Genomic DNA, 23,336 nt, shown 5'->3' on the forward strand with positions numbered 1-23,336 from the left:
TGCACTCGGTTTGGCATATTATAGGATAAATTGATTAAGATTTTGACCCGAATAATATACTACTACGCCCGCTACGCAACAGCGATTAATCAGTGTTTTGTTGATATCTGTAGGGTCTAGCTTATAAATTTCACGTTTTAATAACGACTTGATATAGATGAATAGCAGAAATGCCTCACTAACTAGACGTGTATAGAGACGGGAAGAAAGGAGGGACAGAAGGGCGACAGAAGAGCGAGAAGCTAAAGCGACAATAGAGGACTTTATAGAACAACGCGCGCACACAGTGACTCAGGATGCATAACAAAGATAGAATTCAAAGTTTTTCCGCTTATCACTGTCAGTATCCGATATGGTGTAGTGGCTAACATCGCCGTCTCTCACACGGCAGCCGGGGGGTTCGATTCCCCCTATCGGAGATGTTTTTTTTGTTTTCTTCAAAAACACCACACACATCAAATCTAATCCGAATCCGAATGCCCCTTCCAAGAACGCACCCCAACGACTCCAACCACCATCAGCGACAAAAATGCCACGATGAGAGTCAGCGCAACCATCGAACAGCAGTGCTGCTGGTTGCGGCGGCGCTCCCGTCGTTCAAGTCGCCGATCGCATGCTTCACAATGTGTATGATCATTATGGGGGTCCGATGGATCTGGTGATGGATTGTTATGTACATGGGGAGAGTGTTCGACGTCCTCGAGGGCGATTCGCGAGGACGATTCGCGAGTACTTAAAAAACCCCCATTTCGACAGAATCAGCGATTAAGGTCTGATTTGGTGTAGCTGATAGATAACGATAGGTAGGGACATACCCCCGTTTGCGAGTCGTGCTGTTCCTGGGCGAAGAGATCCTCGTAGGCTGGGGCTGCCTCTGTATCGGTTGCGATGCCCATGATTATGGGTTTAGTTGGTAGTGGGATGTTTTGACTGCGAGGGAAAATAACAGGAGAGGGGCACTGGCGTCTATTTACGATGCTGGGGCTATGTGTCTGACATCCGGTGACGTGGGTGTCAGACAACCCGATCGGCGGCTAGTGCTTCTAGGGCTGAGGGGTTTGAGATCCAAGGCCGCAATATTTCACTGATTTGCTTAATTTTGATGATCCTGATTTGAGTTAGTGGGCAAGCTAGACTACACAATATTCGCAGAGTGAAAGAAGAAAAAAAAAGCCATCCATTAAGGGTGAAAAAAGCCCTATGCATATGTACAAAACCCCGTCTTCAATAATCACGATGTAGGCTTGTGCGTTTTCTTCTCGATCATCGTCGAGTGTAGCTTAACAAGCTCCGGGATAATCAACGTCTCGATCTCAATACCATCGCTGCTGCCCTCCTGTCTGGTGGCAGCCTGTGCCTTCTCCTCGGTCTTCTCAGGAGTAGGCGCAGAACCGTCTGACTTCTTCTTAGCCTCAGCCAGGCCAACCTGGTCCTCCACACCGGAAATACTCTTGCTGCGCCGCGCCTTGGGCACGCGGAGCCAGCGCTCGTGCGGTGGATCCGGCGTGATAAAGACCACCTCCCATTTCCGGGTCGAGAGCAGGTTACCGATGACCAGGTGGTGTGAGTATCGTTGCAGTGCGGTGCGCGCCTTGTACACGAGCAGCGAGGGGTCGGTTTCCAGCTTGAAAGACACCACCATACTCCCGTCGGGGGCCCAGCCGTCGACGAGCCGGTGCAGGAACTTGGGCACGGGGTCGAGGTTGATGACCAGCTTCTTGCGCTGCGACGGCTGCTCTTCGTTCTCGCCCGTGTAGATGTCGTCAGGCTCGACGGCGCTGTCCTTGTCCAGGTGCGCCGGTAGCTCCGAGGACTGGATCTTGTGCTCGGCCATGCGGCTGCGCGGAATGAAAAAGTCGCTGACGGCAGCGGCCAAATAGAACAGTGCGTTGGGGCCCAGTGGCCGCATTAGTTTTGCCAAGGACCGCAGCTCGAACATGTACTCGGAGACTGTGGTGAAGGGCAGGAGCAGCAGCAGGTTGTTTTGCTTGGCATAGCGGTACTTGCGAAGCACATCGCGCATCTGATGTTGGTACTCGTCGCGCACGACAATAGGGCCATGGTCTGACTGGGTCGAGTCCGACGCCGGCGCCTCGTCCATGAAATCCAGGAAGCAGTTGGTCGAATGGCTGTAGTGCCGTGAATAAGGCAGGAGACTGTACTGGCGATGCAGGAAGATCACCGCGTACCCCTCCTGCAGAAAGTACTCGGCCGAGGTAGCGCCGCGGGTTCCGGCAGAGAAGTTGTCAATAAACCGCACCGTCTGCGCCTCCAGCGGCACTGTGGTCCCTCCCGAGGTGACCAGTACCACGCGTCGGTTGGCCTCGACATGGCGATCAATGAAGGCGCGAGCGAGCGCTTCGTGCTTGGGGAGGGCCTTGGGTGGCGGGTACTCATTAAAGTAGACGGACTCTGCGTCTGCGGGCGACATGTCCCCGAGTGATGGGGTTGCCATCGTCGGCCAATGACAGTTGAAGAGAAAAAGACTAGATTAGTGCCTCCCCGCGATAGACAAAAAGAACAAAATAGAAGAAAAGAAGAACTGCGGAAATAATGACAATCACTCCACCACTACTCGAGTGGTTGGCTTGCGATTTCCACACGACTGTGGGATCCTGCGGAGACCGAGGATGTTCGCGGCAAGAGGGGCAACTTCTCAACGCGACCGCGAACGGCGTTCTGTCAATCAGAATCACCCGATTGATAATGCCCCACAATGTCAAGGGCTCTCTGTCACTGTTTATATGATCTGCCCAAATCCATTGGGATATCGGTGACTGAAGTAGAGTGCCCTGGTGACTCTCAACGCCCTGTTCCTTTGATCGGCCTGCCTGATTCGCACTAGCGCTGCCGCTGGACCGATACCAATGCTTCGATGGGATGCCGTGGCGATGGAGGACGAGGTGGTTGGTGCGCATCGCCGATAATGCCGAGGCGCCGCTTGCATCCGGGTCACGTGAACTACGATCTACAAGATAGTTACACGTTGAGAGGATTCCATAGAGATTATTGAAGCTATTCAAGAGCAAAAGGCTTTGTTTAGTCACTGCAAGTATCGACTGCGGAGTGCTTGGCTGATTGTGCTCATCCGGCTCGCCATGCCCCCATGCTGCATGTTGCTCATCAGTGCTTCCTCTAGAGCGGATTGGGTAACGCTAGCATCTGCAGGCATTTGGATTAGCAAGAGAAACCCAGAGATTAAATAGGCGAATACAAATTAGAACAAAGTCACTCACCGTCCAGGTCACTGAAACTGCTCCCCATACTCGGGGTTCCATCGCTAGCCTCTCGCCCGGACGCGGACTTGCGCGGACTCAACCGAGGCACCTCTCCAGTTTGCTGTGGATGTAATGCGCCCGGTACTTGATTCATTCGTTTTCCCTCCCCTGGTGCCAGGTTTATAGGGGCACTGGAACTCGCCGAGCTTGCCGATGACTCCGGGGCCACCGGCATTCGGGGACCAGACCGCTCGGCAGGGCGTCGACGTGTATTGGATCGCTCTTCGTTCAGACGTAGAGTTGCACTGAGCTCCTGGCCCGATCGATCCCGCGGCGGCTGTTCTAATTCTCGGGACAGGGGAAGAAAAGCAGGGGTATCATCGTCGTCGTCATCGTCATCTCGTAGTCCCGGGCGTTGCGTGGAGAATTTTCCAAACCGCTTGAACCGCGGTGCTCGCCGGTTGAGTTCTTCACCCTCGGAATCGGACTCTTCGGGGGAGCTTGATGAGAGATCTTCTTCCTCGAGTGGGGGAGACCGCAGGAGAGAGGCTGCGGGTGCTTGTTCGCGTCGAGGGACCGAGGGATGCCGACCGAAGCTTTCCAAGCGCTCCCGGTTGTCTGCTGTGGGTGTGTCAGTTCGGGACGTGTCCCGAGAGGCCCTGAATTGGTTGACAGTAGTTGTCGATGTGGAGCTAGTTCGTCGAGTGCCAGCTGTTCTAGAGCATTAGATATACTTGATTAAACCAAACCTTCTAGGACCGGGTGTTCAAACCTCGAGGGATATCTTTTTGCTGAGAGATTTGTCGGGTTGGTGCTCGAGGTCCTGTTCAAAATAAGCCGTTACCCAAGAGGTAGAAGAAATATGGGCGAATCTGCGTACCTGTGGCTGGGGCACCCTTTGCCTGGCCTCCTAGTGCAGTACTGCCCGACACAGATCCAGGAGCCAGAGAAGGGGAATTCGACTGCGTTGTACCAACTTTGCGCATCTGGGCCCTGACCTGCGACAGCTGCCGGTCATAAAGCCATGCTGCCTGTTGAAGAAGGAACTGCAAGGTGACATCAAAACTATCTGCACTAGACAGATCATGTTAGCAGGCCTCCGTTGGGACCAGGGCAAGGCATCGTTACAGGGATTTCCCTGCCAGTGTGTTAGCAAATTGCTTATCGACGGTGTACCGAGTTTAACAAAGCTTACAATTTATATCATCTCCCTTGGATGGGCGCGACAGGATATCCCATAGTGCCTGGTCTTTGGATGCATTCCATTCCACCTGGATTTTTTGGTCAGCCAGTAGTTGAGAAACACCAGGTGGGAATACTTTACAGGCGGCGGATCTACAAAGTCACCCCGAGGAAAAGGTAGGCGGATAAAAACAGTGAATCTGGTATCACCGGAGCCGGCTTTTGTCGTCATCCTAGCTCCCGGTGCTGGGATCGGGTGAGGGAGTGAGTTCTGGGACCGCTTCAGAGTGCTGAGCCTCTCCACGGGCTGGTTAATCTCAATATGCTGTCCAGGAGATAGTCAAAAAGTACAAAATCCCAAGGTCGTCGAGTGCAACGAACATGCCCGTAGCAACCTTGCAAGCTCCAAGCGGATGATGCTAGGCGGAGGCGAGTGGCGAAGGCCTTGCTATTGGCTCGCAAGGTGGGTTGCGATAACTGATAGGTGCGTGGGTATATTAGTTTAATGCAAGATGGGCAGTTGTTTGATGTGATCAAAGTTAATACCACGCCCTTTCTGGTATATCAACGCACAATATCCTACTTGTTTCAAGGCTGTTGTTGCTTTCTTTTGGACTGGTTTAATTGTCTTCTTTGTTGCACCTCTCTTTCTATGACTGCCAGAGGCTTTGCAAAATACTCAGATTAAATGAAAGAATCAAGTAATCATCCTCCATCAACATGTCTTGGGATTTGAAACTGAAACCGTATCTATCTTCATTTGCACTCATGAATAGGATGTGGCGCAAGCAGCTGTTAGCTGTTAGCATATTTATGTACAGAAAAAAACATGAACCAGGGACAGTAAGTCAGGATACATTTGGGACTGGGTGGACTCTCAAGGTGATCGGCGATGATGCGATTAGCAAGGCGACCGAGGCTGGCCCTGCCAACTTGGCATCTTCTTACACATACGCGTCCTTGCATGTGCCATCATGACCATGTCGATATTCACCTATTTCTACTACAAATGCCTGGCAGTCCTTCTCCGGGCAGTGGTTGGGCTGGGCACCCGGGTGTCTGCCACCCCGGATTCCGTGCGCCCGATCCCATCTCGCGATGTGGGGAGGTCCATCAAGGTTCATGTGTACCGCCAATCCTCCTCGAGCCCATCACCGGTCCTCCTCAATTTCCACGGGAGTGGGTTCATTCTTCCTCTGCATGGCAGTGATGACGAGTTCTGTCGGCGGGTGAGCCGAGAAACCAAGTACACCGTGCTGGATGTCCCTTATCGCCTGGCCCCTGAACACCCGTTCCCGGCCGCGCTGAATGACGTCGAGGATGCCATTAACTACGTGCTGGCCCGCCCGGACGAGTTCGACCTCACTCATTTCTCGCTGAGCGGGTTCAGCGCGGGCGGCAATCTCATCCTCGCAGCAAGCTCGCTTCTCTTCCCTCCCGACACCTTCCGCTCGCTGGTGTCGTTCTACCCGGTGACCAACCTCACTATCGACCCGGCTTCCAAACACGCCCCGAACAGACAAGGACGTGCGATCCCCGTTCCCGTCTCGCGCGTGTTCATCGGATGCTATGTCCCCCCGACCGTTGACAAGCGGGACCCCCGCATCTCACCGCACTTTGCGCCGCTGGACCGATTCCCACGCCGCATGCTCATGATCACGGCTGACGGCGATTCGCTTGCGCCCGAGACGGAGCTGCTGGCTGAGAACCTCCAGCAGCAACAGGGCTGGCAGGTGGACTACCAGCGCATGGAGCAGTGTAACCATGCGTGGGACAAGCAAGCGCATGCGGCGGGCACCCCGCAACACGAGGCCAAGGACCGCGCATACGGGCTGGCGGTTGATCTGCTGAACGAATAGGCCTCTTGCCACACATTGCGTGCCTGACCCCAACCCGCGTGTCGCATGGCTCTTGCCACTCGGGATCGGACCGCGGTTCTGGTGACACCTCAACCCTAAGCCCTACCTGCCCAACACGGCAAGGATCTTGAAGGATGAGGATTTCGAAGGATTTGGGAGATATCCTAACGGGGAATTTGGGAGACTCCGAGATGTCCGTGCAAGGTGTATTTACATAGTGGACATAGTTGATATTGACAGATTTGAATTCTCCGGAGTCACTTCTCGTAACAATGGACTTGTTCTCTTCTTCCCCTAACCACACGTCATGGGCGTCGACCCAGGGATTCGCATCAGCTTCACCCGTGGGTCACCCGCAGTGATTTGATTAACCCCCCCCCCCCCCCCCCCCCCCAAAAAAAACATGCAAAAAGGGTGGTCTAACTTGACAGCCTGTTCCTTTGGCCATTTTCTTTTCTTTGCTTCGCTCTGCTCGATTCTTCTATATTCTTCGACTGCTAAACTCGCCTGGCTTTGGGCCTCCCATCTCCACCTTCCTGTCCTTACAGAGCACCCCTCACCCGTCCGTCGGCCCCCAACAGCACCTACAGCCCCGGGGCGAATGCGATCCTCGAGCGCGACCTGCATTTCGTCCATGTCGGCCCAGTGGACGAGTCCACTCCGTCCACCCTTGTCCTTTGAGCCGTGAGTGCGCAGCCTCGATTCGCGCATTCCTCGCTTCAATCCGATTCATGTGCGCCCGGCGAGACGCCACATCCCCTCCCTGCCCACCTCCTTGTATATATATATCAACCCCATGGAGTCAACACCAGCCGCCGAGCCCATCTTCGACGAGGCCAAATACCGGCATGACGTCCTCGGCGTGACCTCGGCGGAATCAGAGCAGGCGCGGGCGCAGCAGCTAGCCGAGGAGGCGCGACAACTGGGTTTGAGGGTGCCGGGGATCGCGGCAGCCAGTGGCGCACCCGCCCCGACCACCTCGGGAATGGCTGATTTTTCTTCGCCCGTGCTGTCGTCCGGATCATCGACCGATCGCAATTCTGTCTGCGATGGGTCGATCACCCCGTCCTACGAGCCCTTGTCGCCGTCGCAGCTGGATCAGGTCGCTACGTCGATGTCGGAAATCACTATCGCCTCGGCCCGAGTCAAGCCCGGGAGTATGCGGTCACTGGCCTCGTGGTCCGGCCGTCCCACCTCGTACTGTTCAAGTGAGGGGAGACCTATAGTGAATGGAATTGGAATCCACCATGACGGGCTGGCGGCGACCAAGTGGGCAGACCGGCGTTCGATGCTGAGCATCGCCTCAAGTGACCAGAAGGAAAAGCGAAAGAGCAGCTTGAGATCTGCCCTTGAACGACTCCCTTTCGGCAGGAAACGCACGTCTCCAGGTCTCATTGCACCGTCAGATTCACGCATCGCAGTGTCTCGGGACAATGAAGGCGTGGATCGCGTGTACCTGGAGCCTAGTCCAGACCTGAATGGCGTTCCCGCGGAGAATCGCGGTTTCGGCAGCACTGTGGATTCGCTCCCCCGGCTGGAGGTCCCTACTTTCGATCAGCAGGCGTTGCAACGGAGCCGGGACGACCCCGAGCTAAGTGAGATGGTTGAGCGGCACCAAATGGAAAGAGACCGGCATATCGCGTTCCAGAATGCCGCCCTGAGCATCCTTCGGCGCCGGCAGGAGCCCGCTATCCCCGAGCGGCAATCAGAGTACCGGCGCCAGGAGGATGAGAAACAAGAAAAGGTGCGGATGCATGGAAATTCAGTCTGAAGCTTCGTCACTAACTGGGCGTGATGTAGAACATAACCGCCGCTGCGCGACTAGAAGAAAGGCAATTAGCGATTGAAATCGAGCAGCAACGCGAATTCGAGCGCGCCAAAGTGAACTCAAGCATCCGGATCAAGCATATGGAAGGATATTTCCGCAACGCAAGCCCGCCGCCCGCTATCGAAACATTAGCAGCATTCGGCGAACGCTCAGACTCGTTTTCGGAGTCTGACACCACCACCCCTCCGCCACGTCGCTTCACGCGCCAAGATCAAGAGCAGTTGGAACAGCAATACCTTAACCACGAGTCCATGGATCAGCTACACGAGGCTCGCATCAAGGTTCTTCGTGAACGTCAAGAACTAAGGCTGCAGGAAACCATTCTGCGCATGGACCAGGAGCTGGAAAATATGTGTGACCGACACACCCGAGATATCGAAGCTCTTCGATCGGAGCATCAGCGCGAAGAGTCTTCTCTCGTGCAAGCGCTCGACACAAAGAAAACAGCCTTGCAACATCGCTGGCATCTGGAAGAGATGATTCTGCGCCGGCAGCATGAATTGCAGTATGGGAGGTCGTATGGCCCGCTGCCGCCGGTGTCGTTCACAAACACAACTAATACCAGGGACTCGGCCATCTGTGTCCCTCGGACCCCTTCTTCCCTTCGGCCTCGGAGTGCTAATAATGCCCATGATAGAGGCGACGGTACGCCTTTCTAGTGCGCATTTGACCTGATACCCTTTTTCTTTCTTTCTTCTTTTTTCTTCAAGTCTTGACATCTGACATGGATAAACTCGGGCACAATCCTTTTTTTACCCCTTTCTTTTTTGTCTTATATGTCCCTTACCCTTCTTGTAATCATTCTTTTATTTGTCTATTTTGTGCTGGGATCTGTAAATGGCATTGGGATTCGTACATACGCATTGCGGCGGGCTTGTGGACTTTTGTGCATAGCATTCGAGACTGGTATACCACCATGCAGTTTATTTAGATGTACCACCTGAGCATGATCCATGACTGTTCGCCTGTTTTATTTTATTGTTCTGGTGCTTTCAATAGAAGGAGTATCACTAGTGCAATTGAACATGACATCTCTCGCAGGTGGATGTGTGTATAAGAGAAAATCTGAAGGCCTCACGACCCAGACATAACAATACCAGGCTCACTCAACCGGTCCAAGAGCGCTTCCACTCGTCCTCCGCCACCAGTCATTGCATCCTCCGTCTGCTTGTCTCGCCCGTCATCGCCAATAACAACGGCACGCTCCACAAGCCCGGCATGAGACAACTTGAACCGGCCCACACGCCCATCCTCCCACTCGAGTCGCACATAGTGCGCCTCGAGCGCAGTAGGCGAGAGCGAGACGATCCCCGAGCGATTCGGCGCGGATTCGCCTTCATGCGCCAACCCTAGCCGCTCACGCAGCAGCTCGATCGCATCCGTCCGCACATGCCACGCGACCAGCTCGCGCCGCAGCTCGCGCACAAACGCACGCAGGTCCTGCTTCCTCGTGGTTTTGTTTGCAGGTTTCCATGGTTTCAGGGTGGCCTCTGCGTCCGATCCACCCTCCTCGTTCTCGTTCTCTTCATTGTCATCTGGTGTCTGGCGAGGTACCCTGGACGTAGGCAGATAGACACTTTCCAGCTTCGCCATGGAAATAAATGTTGGAATGGTATGTTTGTGCACTCGCAGCCTCTTCGGCTGCTCCGCGCGCCCGCGCTCGCGGCGCAGGAGCACGTAGTAGGGTTTGGTGAACTGGCCGTTGCGAGCGCATACGTCGATGCGGACGCCGAGGAGGTTTGGGTTGTCGGCTGCTGTGGTAGTCGGGGACGGGTCCTTGAAGGGGAATGTGGTTGTTCCGAAGGCGATGCGATGGTGGTTGGATGCGGAGTGCTCGCCGGCTGCGCGGACGAGGGGCGAAATGGAGGCGTTGTCGTCGTGGATTGAAGATAGTGCGGGCGTTGGCTTGCGTAGGTGTTTCTGTATGGGTTCGGAAGAGAGAAGGCTTGAGGAGAGGAAGCGCTTGCGGCGTTGGAGCTTGCGGACTGGAGCACATTGTCAATTTCCTGTTAGGCTGAGTGTATATGGTCTCGTCCTTTGTTTTGGACATACTCTCGGCGCGGATCGAGATGATCTCGGAGTCCAGCTGCTCCTCTTGCGGATCTGGGGAGGCGGTGCGATTCATGGTGTTGTGGTAATATTGAGCTGTGATGACAGGCGCTGATTCTGTGGGTTTATGGTTGAATATGGCCAACCCTCTGGCCAATGCTTCTGGTGGATGTCGTACGAAATGTTTGTTTATGGCACGTGACACCATCACCGTGCATTTGGCTGCAGACAAGCATCTTTGTCGTTGAGGCCACCAAGTCTCGACGATTGCAACTGACTAGAATTAACTAGATGTGGTCTGTGTCTTTGCTCAATGCTTGGTATGTTCTATAGTCTGCCCAATTCTATTTGACCCCCCCCCCCCCCCCAACACCTCGAGGTGACGCAGTGACTTCTGCATGCACGATATCAGATCCCAAACAACCTCGAGTCGTAGATCGTACCCGACAGACAGTCGAATTTACGAGATGTCTGGATATTATCATTGTATTCTATCGCCTTGGAAGGACCCTGAGATGCGCTGGTCCACAACCGCCTCTCGGTTACTTGGGGCCGAGAGGCCAGCTTGCCTCAATTGCAAGTCTCCCGCAATTCTCCCTCCAGCATTCATTCATGCATGCCACTCGCTGAGGACTCCATCTTATCCCCTCGGTCCTCCATGCATTGGTCACTCATTTCTTCTTCTACAACCGCTTAACACGCGTGGGATCAAGTGGACCTTGACCGTCTAAGCCACACGCTATTTGGCATCCCCACGAAGCGCTTCCTTCCTTTTTTTCTCCCTGATCTTTCCAACCCGACTGCGATCCTCCCATCCGGATTCCAGTCGATAGCCGGCGCCTCCGCGACTCAATTTTCGCATCGAAGTGAATTTCAATGACACGAAAGAACGCCACCCTCTCCAAGCGGCGCTCCAAACCGAGCTTGAAAGTTGCAACCGGCCAGAACGGCCATGCTAACAGCAAGATGAACAACATCGAGATGCGCAAGCGGGATACTCCCTCCTCCGAATCGTCCGCCGACCGAGCTACCCGCCTCATGTCGCATCCGGGCTTCTCCCTCGACAGCGAGCCCGTGGTCCCGCCGACCCCGGTCATGACCACCACGAGCTTCCAGAACCTGCCCGCCAATGACCGCCGGAATTTCCTGCTACTGGTCCTGCTGTACTTCTTGCAGGGCGTGCCCATGGGTCTGGCGACCGGCTCCGTGCCCTTTCTGCTCAAGCCTCACCTGTCCTACGGCCAGATCGGCGTGTTCTCACTCGCCTCATACCCCTACTCCTTGAAATTGTTCTGGAGCCCTATCGTCGATGCTGTGTGGAGTCCGCGATTCGGCCGCCGCAAGAGCTGGATTACCCCTGTCCAGGTGGTGGCTGGTCTGGCGATGATTTATCTGGGTGGCCGCATCGAGCCGATGATGACACAGGCGGGTGCGAATGGCGGCGCCGGCGTGTGGAATTTCACCTACTGGTGGTTTGGACTCGTGTTTTTCTGTGCCACGCAGGATATTGCCGTAGATGGGTGGGCCATCACCTTGATGTCTCAGCCGAACATCTCCTACGCTTCGACGGCCCAGACTGTGGGACTTACGGCTGGTCATTTCCTGTCGTACACCGTGTTCCTGGCGTTTAACTCCAAAGACTTTGCCAATCGGTGGTTCCGTACTATCCCCGGCGAGGGCGGTTTGTTGTCGCTGGGCACCTACCTGACCTTCTGGGGCTGGGCGTATCTGCTGGTGACCCTGGGTCTGGCTCTGCTCAAGAAGGAGGACCACACCAAAGAGCGTGATAGCATTCTCGATGTCTACAAGAGCATGTGGAGTGTGTTGAAGTTGAAGAACATCCAGACCATTATCATCATCCACCTGATTGCCAAGATCGGCTTCCAGGCCAACGACGGCGTGACGAGTCTGAAGCTACTTGACAAGGGCTTTGGCCAGGATAACATGGCCCTGGTCGTGCTGATAGATTTCCCCTTTGAGATTATGCTGGGCTACTATGCCGGCAAGTGGTCGACCGAGTATACCCCGATGCGGCTCTGGGGCTGGGCCTTTGTCGGTCGGCTGGCGGCTGCGGTGCTGGCCCAGCTGACTGTGATGATTTTCCCCAGCGGCACGGACGTGCCGTTCTGGTACCTGATGACGGTCATTATGGAGCATATTATCTCGACCTTTATGAACACAGTCATGTTTGTGGCTATCTCCGCCTTCCACGCGCGCATTGCGGACCCGGCCATTGGAGGGACATACATGACGCTCCTGGCAACGTAAGTTGAATCTTGCTCCTTTTTTTTATAGTCTGGCTTTGCTGATCTTGATAGTGTCTGCAACTTGGGTGGGACCTTCCCACGCTACTTCATCCTCAAGCTGGTTGATATGTTCACCGAGGCGACTTGTCTCCCTCCTACCGTTCCTATCCCCCCCAGCCAGCTCAAGGATGCGCTGGTCACCACCGCGTTCTCCTGCGCCCTCGAGCCGGAGAAGAACCGCTGCGTCAACGGCGGCGGGACTTGCCAGGTCGGCCGCGACGGCTACTACCTGACCAACATCCTGTGTGTGGCCATTGGCACGGTGACATTTGTGATGTTCATCAAGCCGGCCGCCACCAGGCTGCAGAACCTGCCTCTGCGGGCCTGGCGGCTAATGCCGACCAACGAACGAGACTAGTGTATGGCTGTGGCCGAGTTGCTTGGGCTGTCTCGTGTCTGTTTTTTTTTTTTTTTATACTTCTACTGGGATATAAACCACATAGATTGATACAGCCAAAGAATGATATTTCGCCGACTGTTCTAAGAGCAATAGGCTCATTTAATTAGGGGCAACTCGGCGTGTCAGATGGAATAAGCTGCAGCATCGACCCCGAGCCCTATTCGCCAGGTTTCGGAGCCAACGCTGCATCAGTTGTACTGCGATATTCAGCGACTCCATTGAATCCAGTTCCAGCTCTTTGTTTTCTTCCGCCAAACGTGCCCTCTGCAAGCCCCGCGCTACGCTGTTGCAGACCAAGACTGCAGTTGGGAATATTCAAGTGGCGAGTTCCCGTTGCATTTTTCTTCTCTTCTTTTTCTTGCTCTTCATTTCACGAAGTCAACATTCACGAAGTCAACCATCTCGCTTGAATTCTTGCCATTGAACCCGCTCATCATCCGAGATACTCGCTATTCTCATCTCCACGATGCGATATCTTGGTCTCGCTCTCGCGGTGCTGAGCACCTATGCCCTCGCAGTGACAGCCCTACCGAGCCCAGAGGAGCTGGGTACCCTGAAGTACAGAAGCGTACGTAACCTCAAAATCCACCTCCACCTGGGCAGGAGTATATATATTCCAACATACTTACATCCATGGATACACCTTCAAAACTAACACACACAACACAAAAAAGTGGGACCTGCGCCTCTTCAACGCCGCCATCCCAGCCTGCAATCCCAACGCCTCCAACATCGCCCGAACAGTCCTCCACCGATCCGGCGCCAACACACGCACCTGTGCCTTGCTGGATTATTCGCTCTACAATACCTCCTCGGTGCAGAGTCTCAGCTGGAAAAGTCCCGGGCCCGACGACGTCAAGGATCTGTGCATGTTTCGGACGCAGGATTGCTCCGGGGGCGAGCAGGCGCTTGTCGGGGCTATAACGAGTGGGTGGGAGGTTTGCTATCCGTTTTTGGGGTGGAGGGGGTGGGTTGTTGTTGAGCATGGGGCTGGATGTTTTTAGATTATGAGGGGGGGAATGAGATGTATGTATGTTTTGGCTGTAGTATACCTTAAGGGGGTAGTCGAGGGGAGAATACACAATACATCAATCAGCAGAGCAGAGCAGAGAATTACGGGGTCTCAATCCCAGTCTGCTTGCTCTACCTCTCTCGCCGCAAGATCCAACACCAACCTCGCATACCCCCGATGCAACCGCGCCGTCCAACCAGGAATAATCTTCTGCGTCTCCGGCCCTCCCTCCTCGGGTACAACCTCATAGTCATGCGCCGTCGCAAACCGCACCTCTACCACCCTCCCCTGACCACACATCTCAAACGGCTCGGACACGCTCATCTCATGCCGGCCCCCAGACATCAGGCGCCACGGATACCCCCAGCGCGCGATCTTCTCGAAGAACGCGCGCGGCTCGTCTGCCATCTGCCACGAAATCAGCAGCCCGTTGCTGTCAGCGTCCGGCGACCCCGGCTCCCGCTGCGCAACGAGCATGCCGTTGAGGAGCTCACGCGGCGCGCCGGTCTCTGCGTCGGGCGCGAACCCGGCTTCGGTGTCGCCGGTGTTACCGGGCGTGTACCGGCCGTGCTTGAAGAGGCCGATGAGGAAGCCTTCGGCGCGCAGGAGCTTGCTGCCAATCACTGATCGCGCCCAGGCGTCTTCGAGCGCTGTTTTATCACTCGTGGTGGTGGACAAAGAAGAAGGGCGGGTGCGCAATTCGAGGGCTGGCAGAGGTACGCGCGTTGCGTAGACGTCGGTATAGGCGCATCGCTGCGTAGCTGGGCTGCTTGGAGTGCGGAGTGCGGTGCTGGTTGTGGCTTTTGCAGGTAGCTCCGGGTATTTCTCTTCCAGGTGGCTAAGGCCCCGGTGGATGCCGTAGCTTGCTGCTCCCGTGGGCACGACGATGTACGCGATTACTCGGCGAAGCGAGTGTTTCGCCATGATATTTGCGTCTTTGGGGATATTCTGGGGTGTTCGGAAAGAGAGAGCGAAATTCGGAGCTGGTTGGAACTAGCAGCCGCTTACTGCTGGGAGCAACAGGTCGCTCGGTGGGGCGGGGCCAAAGTCCCAAGTATGTATTAAAAGACATTGTGAGCAGGCCGACCCCATTCTCCTGATTTGGTTAATTGTTCAATATGCTGATACCAAGGTAAGCAAAGTCCACAAGCCCGAGTCGGAAGAAGTGTAGAAACAGTAGAGTGGATCCACCGGGATCTACCCGCCGATCGCAACAATTTTCCAAGACACTCCCCTCACCAACAATTGCACCCGCGCTCAGACGATGACCTCGACGCACACCGACTCCAGCTCAGCACCGTCCGCCCCGTCCTCGCCCGCTACGATTATGACTTCCACGCAAACCGACACGGCGACCCAGCCCGCAGTCGACAACTCGCTCGACGACATCTTCGGGTCGTCGCCGCCCCGCGACGAGGTCCGACACGCAGTCCCTGAGCGTGCTCCCGAGACGGCCACTACAGCAGAGCCTTCTGATCTGCCATCGCTGCGAAGACAACATGTCACCGCGGGCTACCGGGATGGCGTGGCGACCTCCAAAGGCGAGCACGTCCAGAGCGGCTTCGACGCGGGGTTCCCGGTGGGCGCTCAGCTGGGGATGCGGGCGGGGACAGTGCTCGGGATTATGGAGGGCATTCTACGCGGGCTGGAGGAGCGCAGTGGTTATGCGGTGAAGAAACCCGAGGCGCAGGGTGTGGCGGGGTCTTCGTCTACATCGGACGGGCCAACAAGCGATGCCGCCAAGGCAGAGACCCGCCGTCAGAAGAAAGCGCAGGTTCTGAAGCTGTACCAGCTTGCTCTCAAGGATCTCGACGTGCAGTCTGTGTTTACGGGTGGCGAGGCAGGTGCCGGGGCAGGGACTCCAGCGGAGATCGTGCCGAGCGGGCAAGCAGGGGAGCGGGCAGAGACACAACTGGCGCGAAAGGGAGACGTAGCAATCTCGAAATGGGAGGGAAGGGTCGCCGTGCCCCGGTGGGAAGAGAACATGGAAGCCCTGGAGGAGAAAGAAAACCAGGGAGCAAAAACAGGAGACAAGGGCGGGACGATTGAGCAAAGCTGAAAGGTGGCGCTGTGCGGCATCAATTTTGCTGCCCCCGGCCACAGTGGTGCTTACCTGTGGCTGTGCGCAGCATCGGCTTCCCCGGGGAGGGTCTGCTTCGAAGACTGCGCAGTTCCTGCAGGGGAGCGGATCAGGGCTGCGTCGCGGATCCCACGGGGGTGCTCCGCTGGCCGTCCCGCGCTGCGCGATTGTCCCTGGCCGAAGTGAGACCCAGACACCTGGACAGCTCTGCTGCCGCTGCAAGGATGATGCAGCGGCCGGGAGACGGAAGGCCGGTCCGGGGGTCGAGACACGCAAAAGAACAGCTTTGTTTCTTTGAGACAATGAAGACGAGACGCTGTTGCCTGCGGATCACAGATCAAAACAATTGTTGCTATGGTGTGGAGTGGATGATATCTCGACGACCTTGGAAGCCTCTGAGAAGCAGCCGCCGCGACCAAATCCAAAAGACATCCGATACTCTGTTCATCGACGATGCAACCCAGCCACTCAAGTGGGTAGCTCCAGGCAGTCACTCATGGATCTATCCATCCCTCTGTCTAGCTAGTGGCCTCGACCTGTTCCCTGCAGAAGATGGATTTATGGCTCCACCGGGATCTTCGATCGATCTGAAACCCACTGCGTTGGGAGGGTTTCGGGGAAGTCAAGGCGATGCAGCCGGTGGGTCAAGTCGTCCTGCATGTTGCTGCCGGATGGAATCCCCGGCCCAGGGATTTGGGAAAGATGTGTTCTAGGCAGGGGTGCCCAGCCGTTTTCTGCAAAAGTCAATATCGGGTGTACAGGGATTCTGTCAGTTAGGTGGCTACACTCAGTGTTGATGAATCTGGATACATCTGAAGGGGTCTGTCCATAGTTATAGATGAAACTTAACATAGATCGGTATGACTTGGAACCTGTTCCTAGAGGATTCATGTAATAAAGCCAAGTTGGTGCAATGGTAGCACGCCTGCTAGGATGACACTTACCTGGGGGTAAGCCCTGCGGGGCAGGTATCCGGTCGATTCCTGGGGTGGCCAACCTTTTGCTTGTTTCCACTGTAGTAGTTTTTCTTGTATTCTTTCGTTCTTCTTTGTTAAATCTCCCCATCTTTTCTCTCTTTATGCAGAGACCTAGCTAGATTTGACGAGAAAACACGGAGTCATTAGAGAAGATAGAATAAGTTAGGCTGCGAACCAGAATTCATTTTCGATTCCCCTTACCCATGTTAATTAGTGTAAAGGCTTTTCTTGTTTTTCTACAACAACTTAGTAAATGTCTGCCGAGGTCCATCGTAAGGACATCAGTCTACTCTTGGCGAAGCAAGGGATAGAGAGAGAGAGAGCTTCTTCTGTATCGCATCCCCACACTTCCCGATGACCTGGCAAGACTTCCAAATGGGTTTAGATCAATAGTCTGTAGAGCTCAAACTGCATCACCAGAGTGAGTGAAGTACGCAAAGCCAAAAACAAAGAAAAAGGACGATTAAAACGAAGTATATCTACTACGTCCCCTTCAGACCCACACCATCGCTGTGGGTCTTGACTGTGTAGCCCAAGTGGAGACGAATCCCAAGCCCCACTCTGCTTGCACAATAAGCCCTCGATCATATAGCTCCTACTGGACATAACAGTCTAAAGTAAATAGTACCAACTCCTCCGCTGTAAGTACTTCTTCATTTGAAACCCAGCAGCCAGGATCACACTTCTGCAATGCACACTGCAACAAGGAACAAGACCGGGGAAAGCGGGTAGATGGGCGCTGATCCCTGCAGACGATCCTGAATCCGGAAGGGTGGGGTTCTGCGTGGGATAAGGTTGATGTGAAACAAAATAACAACAGAAAAGAAAAAAAGAGGAAAAAAAGGAACTTGAATCAAGTCGATTAGGGGGAGTATAGGGTCAATTCACAAAGTGGAGATAGTGTCGCTGGCGTGGTTAGGGTTAGGTTTCCTGGGTGCATCCGGTAAGACAATACACAGGGAAAAGGGGGAGACATATGGATATCACCATAGATGGGATTGACAAAGTCTATGAGGGTCGATCTCCTTGCCTGGAATTGGGGGTTGCTTTGTTGACGCCCTTGGTCTAGGTGTCGTCATATATCCAAAATCGAAGCCTATATCTTCTACGGAAGAACTGCAACGGCTAGAGAATGTTAGTTGTGGCAGTGACACTCATATGACAGCCATTATATTCATCTACAGATTGATATACTAAAAAAAAAAAAAAGGTCACTTATATGCCCCGCCTGACGAAACAATGCCATTGTAACAAGTGGTAGTCAAGAATACCTTCAACGTCACGCAGAACAGCCCAGCCCAAGTCCCCCACATTCCAAACATCTACATTTGCCTACAGTAATTACCATGACAACAGTGTAGCATGAAGATCATATTTTTAAAAGGCTTTGCATCTTTTGCATTGCTGATAATCTTGATAACGAGCATGCTTTTGTGCCGAGTGCGCCGAGTCCGAGAATTCCAAAGAAAAGGAAAATACATTTTTGGGCAGAGGGAGATCACCGTGCGCCGTGTTCCTTTATGTAATTATTGTAGGTGACACAAGACAGTAAAGGAAATGTCGTTGAAGACAGCCAAAGAAAATTGTAGTCAGGATGAAAGAATCAATCAAGAACAAGGATGGGAAAGACCGTGAGCGGAAACATCATTAGGGGACGCCAAGACATATACCAAATGGTGGTACAAAGGCAATAAGAAACATCAACATAAAGACATGACTCGGAAAGATCTGGAAGATGGGAAAGAAAATTGAAAGATGGTGGGAGCCCGAGACTGCAGACTCGGTCAAAGCCGTTGCATAGAGGCACAATTGCCTCATTGTGGCCGTGGCTGAGTGGTAGAGTTGGTTGCAAGCATGTGGAGGCATCAAGCCATCCGAAAAGTAACTCTTAAGACTTCATTAGTCGTTGGCAAGTAGTCATAGACCACTCGGTCCAGTTTGGCAGGGTGCATGAGACATCAAAAGAGCGTGGGAGTGTTCATTATCATGAAACACGTTGGGACATCAGACAGTAAGAAATCGTTTCAGTGATCGTTGGAAAAGCGGAGGCCAAACAATGGCAAATATTCATCATGGAAGCAGAACGCCGAGACCCCCGGAAGCGCCGGGTATAGAGAAAATAGAGCTTTTAAATGGGATTGGAGGTGGCCTTGGGTCGTTTGGAACAGTTCAAGGACCGGAGAGAGTCCATGACGCGGCGGAAGAAGGGCCTGGACTCGGACTCTGCTTCGACGATGGTAGCGTCGGAATGTTGCTCGTGGCAGAGTGAGGTGAGCTTTTCCTTGTGGGGGGGGTGGAGAGGGTTGTTAGAGTATTCTGGAGAATCAGAGCGCTGGCGACGTCGAGATTTGGCCTGTGCGGCAGCAGCGGTAGAGCTATCGAGGGCTTGCTCACGGAGACTGCTGTCATTGCGAGAGCTGTCATTGCGAGAGCGAGGACGGATCAATGAGGTGGTAGAGGGAGCAACGAGGCGTAGTGTCTGCAGCCCTATAGGCCGCGTACCGTCACGGGTTGTGATAGGACGGTCGAGGCTGGTGGCCCGGAAGGGGTCAAGAACAGGCTCACCGACGGCATCGTCTGGCATACAGGGGAACTTCTCCGTCGGCTGGTCATCAATCATGGCCTGGTGGAGTTTGGGCTGCGACTTGGCCGGGCGAAGCTTTGCGCGACTTCGCACCTTGCGCAGGGTGTCGATGGGTCTGCGCGAGAGGGATTTGTGACCAATCGACTCGGTGTCCGAGTCTGACTCCCACACGGACTGTTCGCAATATGCTTCCGTGGTTGACGTCGAGGGCCGCTCCACGGATGTGGCAGTCCATTGACGCGAAATAGGTGGAGAACTAGCAATAGGGCTAGGGGCAGGGCTTGCAGAGTCATTGGCAGGGATGAAGAGGGCCTGGTCAAAGTGCGTCGCATGCGGCTCCATCGTGACAGGGTTGAACAGACTCGGTGGAGAGATCATAGATGGGTCAAGAGGGGGGCGCGTGCCGGGGCTGGATTGTTTCCGACGCGAGCTGTGGCTACTTGTTCCTTGCGACAGGTTGAGGGTAGGGTGGGCCTTGCGCCGGCGCGAGGAACACGAGCTTGCAGTCTCTGTGTAGCGCATGGTGATGGTAGTAGTAGAGTCGTTGGACGGCTCCGCGACAGGAGTAGTAGGTCGCGTGTCTCCCGGGGTCGAGAGACCCGCCGGCAGCGGTGGTAGCGGGGGAAGACAGTTTTTGGGAGGTGTGGAGGGAGGCAGGTAGAAGCGACGGCGAGGTTGACCGTGTGCTTCCAGCGCGTGTTTGTATAGTTGCTGTGTCGCCTTGAGGACAGCGTCAGGGCAGGCAGGAGAGGAGTAGACCGAGGAAAAGGAGCTGCTCGGCGTCAAATCGGGGGTGGTGCTGTCTGTTTCCACCGAGCTGAAAGAGTTCTGACTGCTGTGCAGAGGTTTTTGGTCTTCGGTGGAGGAAGTATAGCGATGGAATCTCCTGCTGTTTTCCAGCTCGAGCTTTCCAAGTGTAGATCGGTCTGGGCCGGAGTAAGGCAATGAAAGCTCGTCAGGGTACGACAGATCGTTCCCGGTGGTCAAGGACAATGTATAATACTGGGTATTGTCGTGACTGAAGTTCTCATGTCGGATTTCCGGGTGGTATGAGCCCCAGGTGGGTGTGGCAGCCAGCGACTGCTCGAGGTAGAATGGATCGAGGTTGGATTCCTCGAGGACCTTTGTCCCCGCCTTGGGATAGTAGGTCGAGACTCGCTTGATAGGCGATGGCGAGGGCAGACAAATAGTCGTCTCTGATCTGTTCCGGTCTTGGTGCAATGCGTCCAAATCACCCGGACAGTACGTGTCTCCGTGAGCCATGGACTCTAATGCCAATGAAGACTTAAACACCGTGAATATAGGGACTGCAGAGATCCCGATAGCAAAAAAAAAAAAAAAAAAAAAAACAAAGAAAAAAACAAAGTCCCAGAAGATACACGACAGATAGTTGCCACCAGGACAAGAGAGAAAGAGAAGGAATGACGGGGAGAATGGGAGAGCAAGTGGACCAGGGTGAAGGGGATATGTTTATACACGCCAAAAATAACCCTAATCCACCCAGGCTTCGGGTCTGTTGGTGGCCGGGGGAAACCAGCTGCATGCCAATGCAAGTAAACAAAAGACCCAGGGGACCCATCATGACCTATCCGACCTTACATGACTCCCCTTCCGTAGGGATGTGCAGCAAGGACCCTCTCGATCGGAGCCCAGCAAGGGCGCGGGGATAGCTTCCGGCGTTTTGCCCTTCGGTATCTCTCTCTGTCCATGAGGTTTGTAACACGGGTGTCGTGTGTCGTCGCGTGTCCTACGAGAAACTAAATGACATCAATTTTGTCAATCTTCATAGATTCGTCTCATTTCCCTTCAATCCGGCTTCACTCCAATTCGGGCCGGTTGAATCGAACTCGCGGATGCCTGCATTTCATTGTGTGGACTTCTTTCTTTTCTCTCCACCCTGCACTCTGCATCGACGGACGGCACCCGCTGCATCCTACGGCTTTCGCGAAATGTGAGATATCAGCCACCCCGACCTGTGTCCATCTGGCGCGGAAGCCTTCCCGGATCAGCCACGAAGTGGACCAGCGCCGATCGTGGTGATCTGTGTGGTCATCGCCTCAAGAGTCTTCACGCCAAAAGCCACAGTTTCGGATTCCAGACGTCCATTCCCCGTAACCGCGCAACGGTGGTCACTCGAGTCGCACTTCCCGCAATGTTGTCTGGTCGCATGTCATCGCGAACTGGTCGATGGACTCGACGCGGCGTTTGCTTGTCTCGATGTTTGTTTGTTTTTGCTATGCTTCGTTTTTATTTTTATTCTGATATTTGCTTTTGATTATGTTCTATTCTTTTTCTCCCGTTTCTTTTCCCCTGAGAGATTAGCATTGTGTACAGGATCTCTCCTGTTCGTAACACCGGGTTGACTGTTCCACCATGGCGTGGATGGCTTCAGCGTTGTGCATCAATTCCGGACCACAATCGGGTGTTCGTGCCAGCCTCGATAGTTCAACCGGACCAACGAACCTAACTTTCTGTGTGCGTCAGGGGCGTGGAGGAGCCCAGGTCGGACAACCCGACTTGTACACGCTTGACAGTTGACGAGTCACAAATGCGGCCCTGTTACTCGCGTCGACTCTGCACACCTCGTCAAATAGTGTCATTGGCTGATCAATGAACCTACATTTGATTGAATCTTTAAATCGGGACGAAATCCCAAGAGGATTGGCTGTCAGCTATCAACCATTTTCGACGGCTCTCCCGTCTCTCTCTTTCGCCACCATATCTATGGATCGATTGTTTTGATCCAGCTCAACTCTTTCATTTTGAGTCAAAACACACTCGAGACATAAGCTTGGCTTCTTCAATATCCCCACATTCCAATGAAAAGTCTGTCGTGCATGCATCCGACAGCGCGGACGTCTCCGGGCCCTCCAAAGTGCATGTCCGGCTGTATATATATCTACGGGCCGCTCCCTGATGCCCCTGATCGACGGGATCCCAACACTGGATATTCTCCTGGTCCATGCATTGCTTTTTCGATCGCAACGCCGGACGTTGCTACCGCTGCAGAACCCTCGCTTCTCTTCCGGTGCTCACATTCCTCAACTGCGATGCTCAATGCTTGTAATTAGAAATTATTGTTGCTCACCTCGTCCCCGGTGTGCAAGGCAAGCTTGCAAAAAAAAAAATTGCATTGAGTTATTGGTCCTCGCAGGAAGACGTTCCTGGCGGGAGTTCCTGAAGGGGATCCCCGGTAGGGCTACTATCACCATGATCGACATTTCCTCTCCCTCCCGGCGAGAGACATCAATCGTCCATATTGATGCTAGACATATCTTGAACCTTTTTTCATCGGGGAACTCCCAAGTGATCCGCAAATGTCTCGATCCCCCATCTACTTGATTGGCCAATGGCTCACGACCCGACTCCGTGGACAAGGGACACTGAAACATCTCTCGATCACAGCGCTCCAAGCTTTCCCGGGGATCTCTGATGGCCTGCAAGGCATGCGTGAAACCTACCTCACTAATGGGATCTCGCCCCCCCTTTTCTCGATCCCCGGGCTCAAGCCGGTGCATCCGCGATGCAGCGGCTCGACTTCCCCGCGAGCCGACTACCTCAGTAAGTGCTCAAATTCTCCGAAGTGCACACTTGCCCTTGCATCTCCCGTCCGCGGCATCGGTCCAGACCTTTTTCTGCGTCTTTTGTCTATTGTCTCGCGTTGCTTTGTTTGTTTTGTTTTGGATGAGTTGCGAGGTAAGTGCGATCCGGGGTTTCGCGCCAGACTCCCTGGTGCTGTCTAATTTTTTTTCACCTGGGGCAATGCAGGGGTGTTCTCGTTTCGTGCAATCACTGTTGCTCTTGCTATTGCTCCAGGGGTTGTTCATTGTTGCTTATCCCC

The 23,336-nt window shown here is 54.2% G+C and overlaps 12 protein-coding genes across 12 annotated transcripts; 5 read left to right on the forward strand and 7 right to left on the reverse strand.

Moving 5' to 3' along the window:
• Nucleotides 1-544: 544 nt before the first annotated feature.
• NUU61_000579 (uncharacterized protein) lies at nt 545-896 on the reverse strand (the record flags this gene model as incomplete). Its single annotated transcript, XM_056651163.1, has 2 exons — nt 545-655; nt 816-896. The coding sequence occupies 2 exons, from the start codon at nt 894-896 to the stop codon at nt 545-547; spliced, it is 192 nt and encodes a 63-aa protein (XP_056516013.1).
• Nucleotides 897-1,231: 335 nt separating this feature from the next.
• Nucleotides 1,232-2,455, reverse strand: NUU61_000580 (phosphopantothenate--cysteine ligase CAB2; the record flags this gene model as incomplete). The annotated part of the gene is made up of 1 exon (XM_056651164.1): nt 1,232-2,455. One exon carries the CDS (start codon nt 2,453-2,455, stop codon nt 1,232-1,234), a length of 1,224 nt encoding a protein of 407 aa, XP_056516014.1.
• A 588-nt stretch (nt 2,456-3,043) lies between these two features.
• On the reverse strand, nt 3,044-4,632 carry NUU61_000581 (uncharacterized protein; the record flags this gene model as incomplete). The annotated part of the gene is made up of 7 exons (XM_056651165.1): nt 3,044-3,162; nt 3,237-3,929; nt 3,991-4,041; nt 4,099-4,292; nt 4,347-4,356; nt 4,414-4,489; nt 4,543-4,632. The coding sequence occupies 7 exons, from the start codon at nt 4,630-4,632 to the stop codon at nt 3,044-3,046; spliced, it is 1,233 nt and encodes a 410-aa protein (XP_056516015.1).
• Nucleotides 4,633-5,374: 742 nt separating this feature from the next.
• NUU61_000582 (putative esterase/lipase) lies at nt 5,375-6,259 on the forward strand (the record flags this gene model as incomplete). Its single annotated transcript, XM_056651166.1, has 1 exon — nt 5,375-6,259. One exon carries the CDS (start codon nt 5,375-5,377, stop codon nt 6,257-6,259), a length of 885 nt encoding a protein of 294 aa, XP_056516016.1.
• Nucleotides 6,260-7,055: 796 nt separating this feature from the next.
• On the forward strand, nt 7,056-8,746 carry NUU61_000583 (uncharacterized protein; the record flags this gene model as incomplete). Its single annotated transcript, XM_056651167.1, has 2 exons — nt 7,056-8,003; nt 8,060-8,746. 2 exons carry the CDS (start codon nt 7,056-7,058, stop codon nt 8,744-8,746), a joined length of 1,635 nt encoding a protein of 544 aa, XP_056516017.1.
• A 415-nt stretch (nt 8,747-9,161) lies between these two features.
• NUU61_000584 (uncharacterized protein) lies at nt 9,162-10,212 on the reverse strand (the record flags this gene model as incomplete). The annotated part of the gene is made up of 2 exons (XM_056651168.1): nt 9,162-10,072; nt 10,140-10,212. The coding sequence occupies 2 exons, from the start codon at nt 10,210-10,212 to the stop codon at nt 9,162-9,164; spliced, it is 984 nt and encodes a 327-aa protein (XP_056516018.1).
• Nucleotides 10,213-11,012: 800 nt separating this feature from the next.
• Nucleotides 11,013-12,800, forward strand: NUU61_000585 (SD08430p; the record flags this gene model as incomplete). The annotated part of the gene is made up of 2 exons (XM_056651169.1): nt 11,013-12,400; nt 12,455-12,800. The coding sequence occupies 2 exons, from the start codon at nt 11,013-11,015 to the stop codon at nt 12,798-12,800; spliced, it is 1,734 nt and encodes a 577-aa protein (XP_056516019.1).
• A 508-nt stretch (nt 12,801-13,308) lies between these two features.
• Nucleotides 13,309-13,846, forward strand: NUU61_000586 (uncharacterized protein; the record flags this gene model as incomplete). Its single annotated transcript, XM_056651170.1, has 2 exons — nt 13,309-13,410; nt 13,517-13,846. 2 exons carry the CDS (start codon nt 13,309-13,311, stop codon nt 13,844-13,846), a joined length of 432 nt encoding a protein of 143 aa, XP_056516020.1.
• A 119-nt stretch (nt 13,847-13,965) lies between these two features.
• On the reverse strand, nt 13,966-14,778 carry NUU61_000587 (uncharacterized protein; the record flags this gene model as incomplete). Its single annotated transcript, XM_056651171.1, has 1 exon — nt 13,966-14,778. The coding sequence occupies one exon, from the start codon at nt 14,776-14,778 to the stop codon at nt 13,966-13,968; it is 813 nt and encodes a 270-aa protein (XP_056516021.1).
• Nucleotides 14,779-15,118: 340 nt separating this feature from the next.
• On the forward strand, nt 15,119-15,913 carry NUU61_000588 (Yae1 family protein; the record flags this gene model as incomplete). The annotated part of the gene is made up of 1 exon (XM_056651172.1): nt 15,119-15,913. The coding sequence occupies one exon, from the start codon at nt 15,119-15,121 to the stop codon at nt 15,911-15,913; it is 795 nt and encodes a 264-aa protein (XP_056516022.1).
• Nucleotides 15,914-16,492: 579 nt separating this feature from the next.
• On the reverse strand, nt 16,493-17,116 carry NUU61_000589 (uncharacterized protein; the record flags this gene model as incomplete). The annotated part of the gene is made up of 2 exons (XM_056651173.1): nt 16,493-16,668; nt 17,113-17,116. 2 exons carry the CDS (start codon nt 17,114-17,116, stop codon nt 16,493-16,495), a joined length of 180 nt encoding a protein of 59 aa, XP_056516023.1.
• Nucleotides 17,117-19,039: 1,923 nt separating this feature from the next.
• NUU61_000590 (uncharacterized protein) lies at nt 19,040-20,758 on the reverse strand (the record flags this gene model as incomplete). The annotated part of the gene is made up of 1 exon (XM_056651174.1): nt 19,040-20,758. The coding sequence occupies one exon, from the start codon at nt 20,756-20,758 to the stop codon at nt 19,040-19,042; it is 1,719 nt and encodes a 572-aa protein (XP_056516024.1).
• Between the last annotated feature and the right edge of the window lie 2,578 nt (nt 20,759-23,336).

Source organism: Penicillium alfredii (assembly GCF_028826965.1).
Source record: "Penicillium alfredii strain IBT 34128 chromosome Unknown utg000001l_segment0_segment0, whole genome shotgun sequence".
In the NCBI taxonomy this organism is placed as follows: domain Eukaryota; kingdom Fungi; phylum Ascomycota; class Eurotiomycetes; order Eurotiales; family Aspergillaceae; genus Penicillium; species Penicillium alfredii.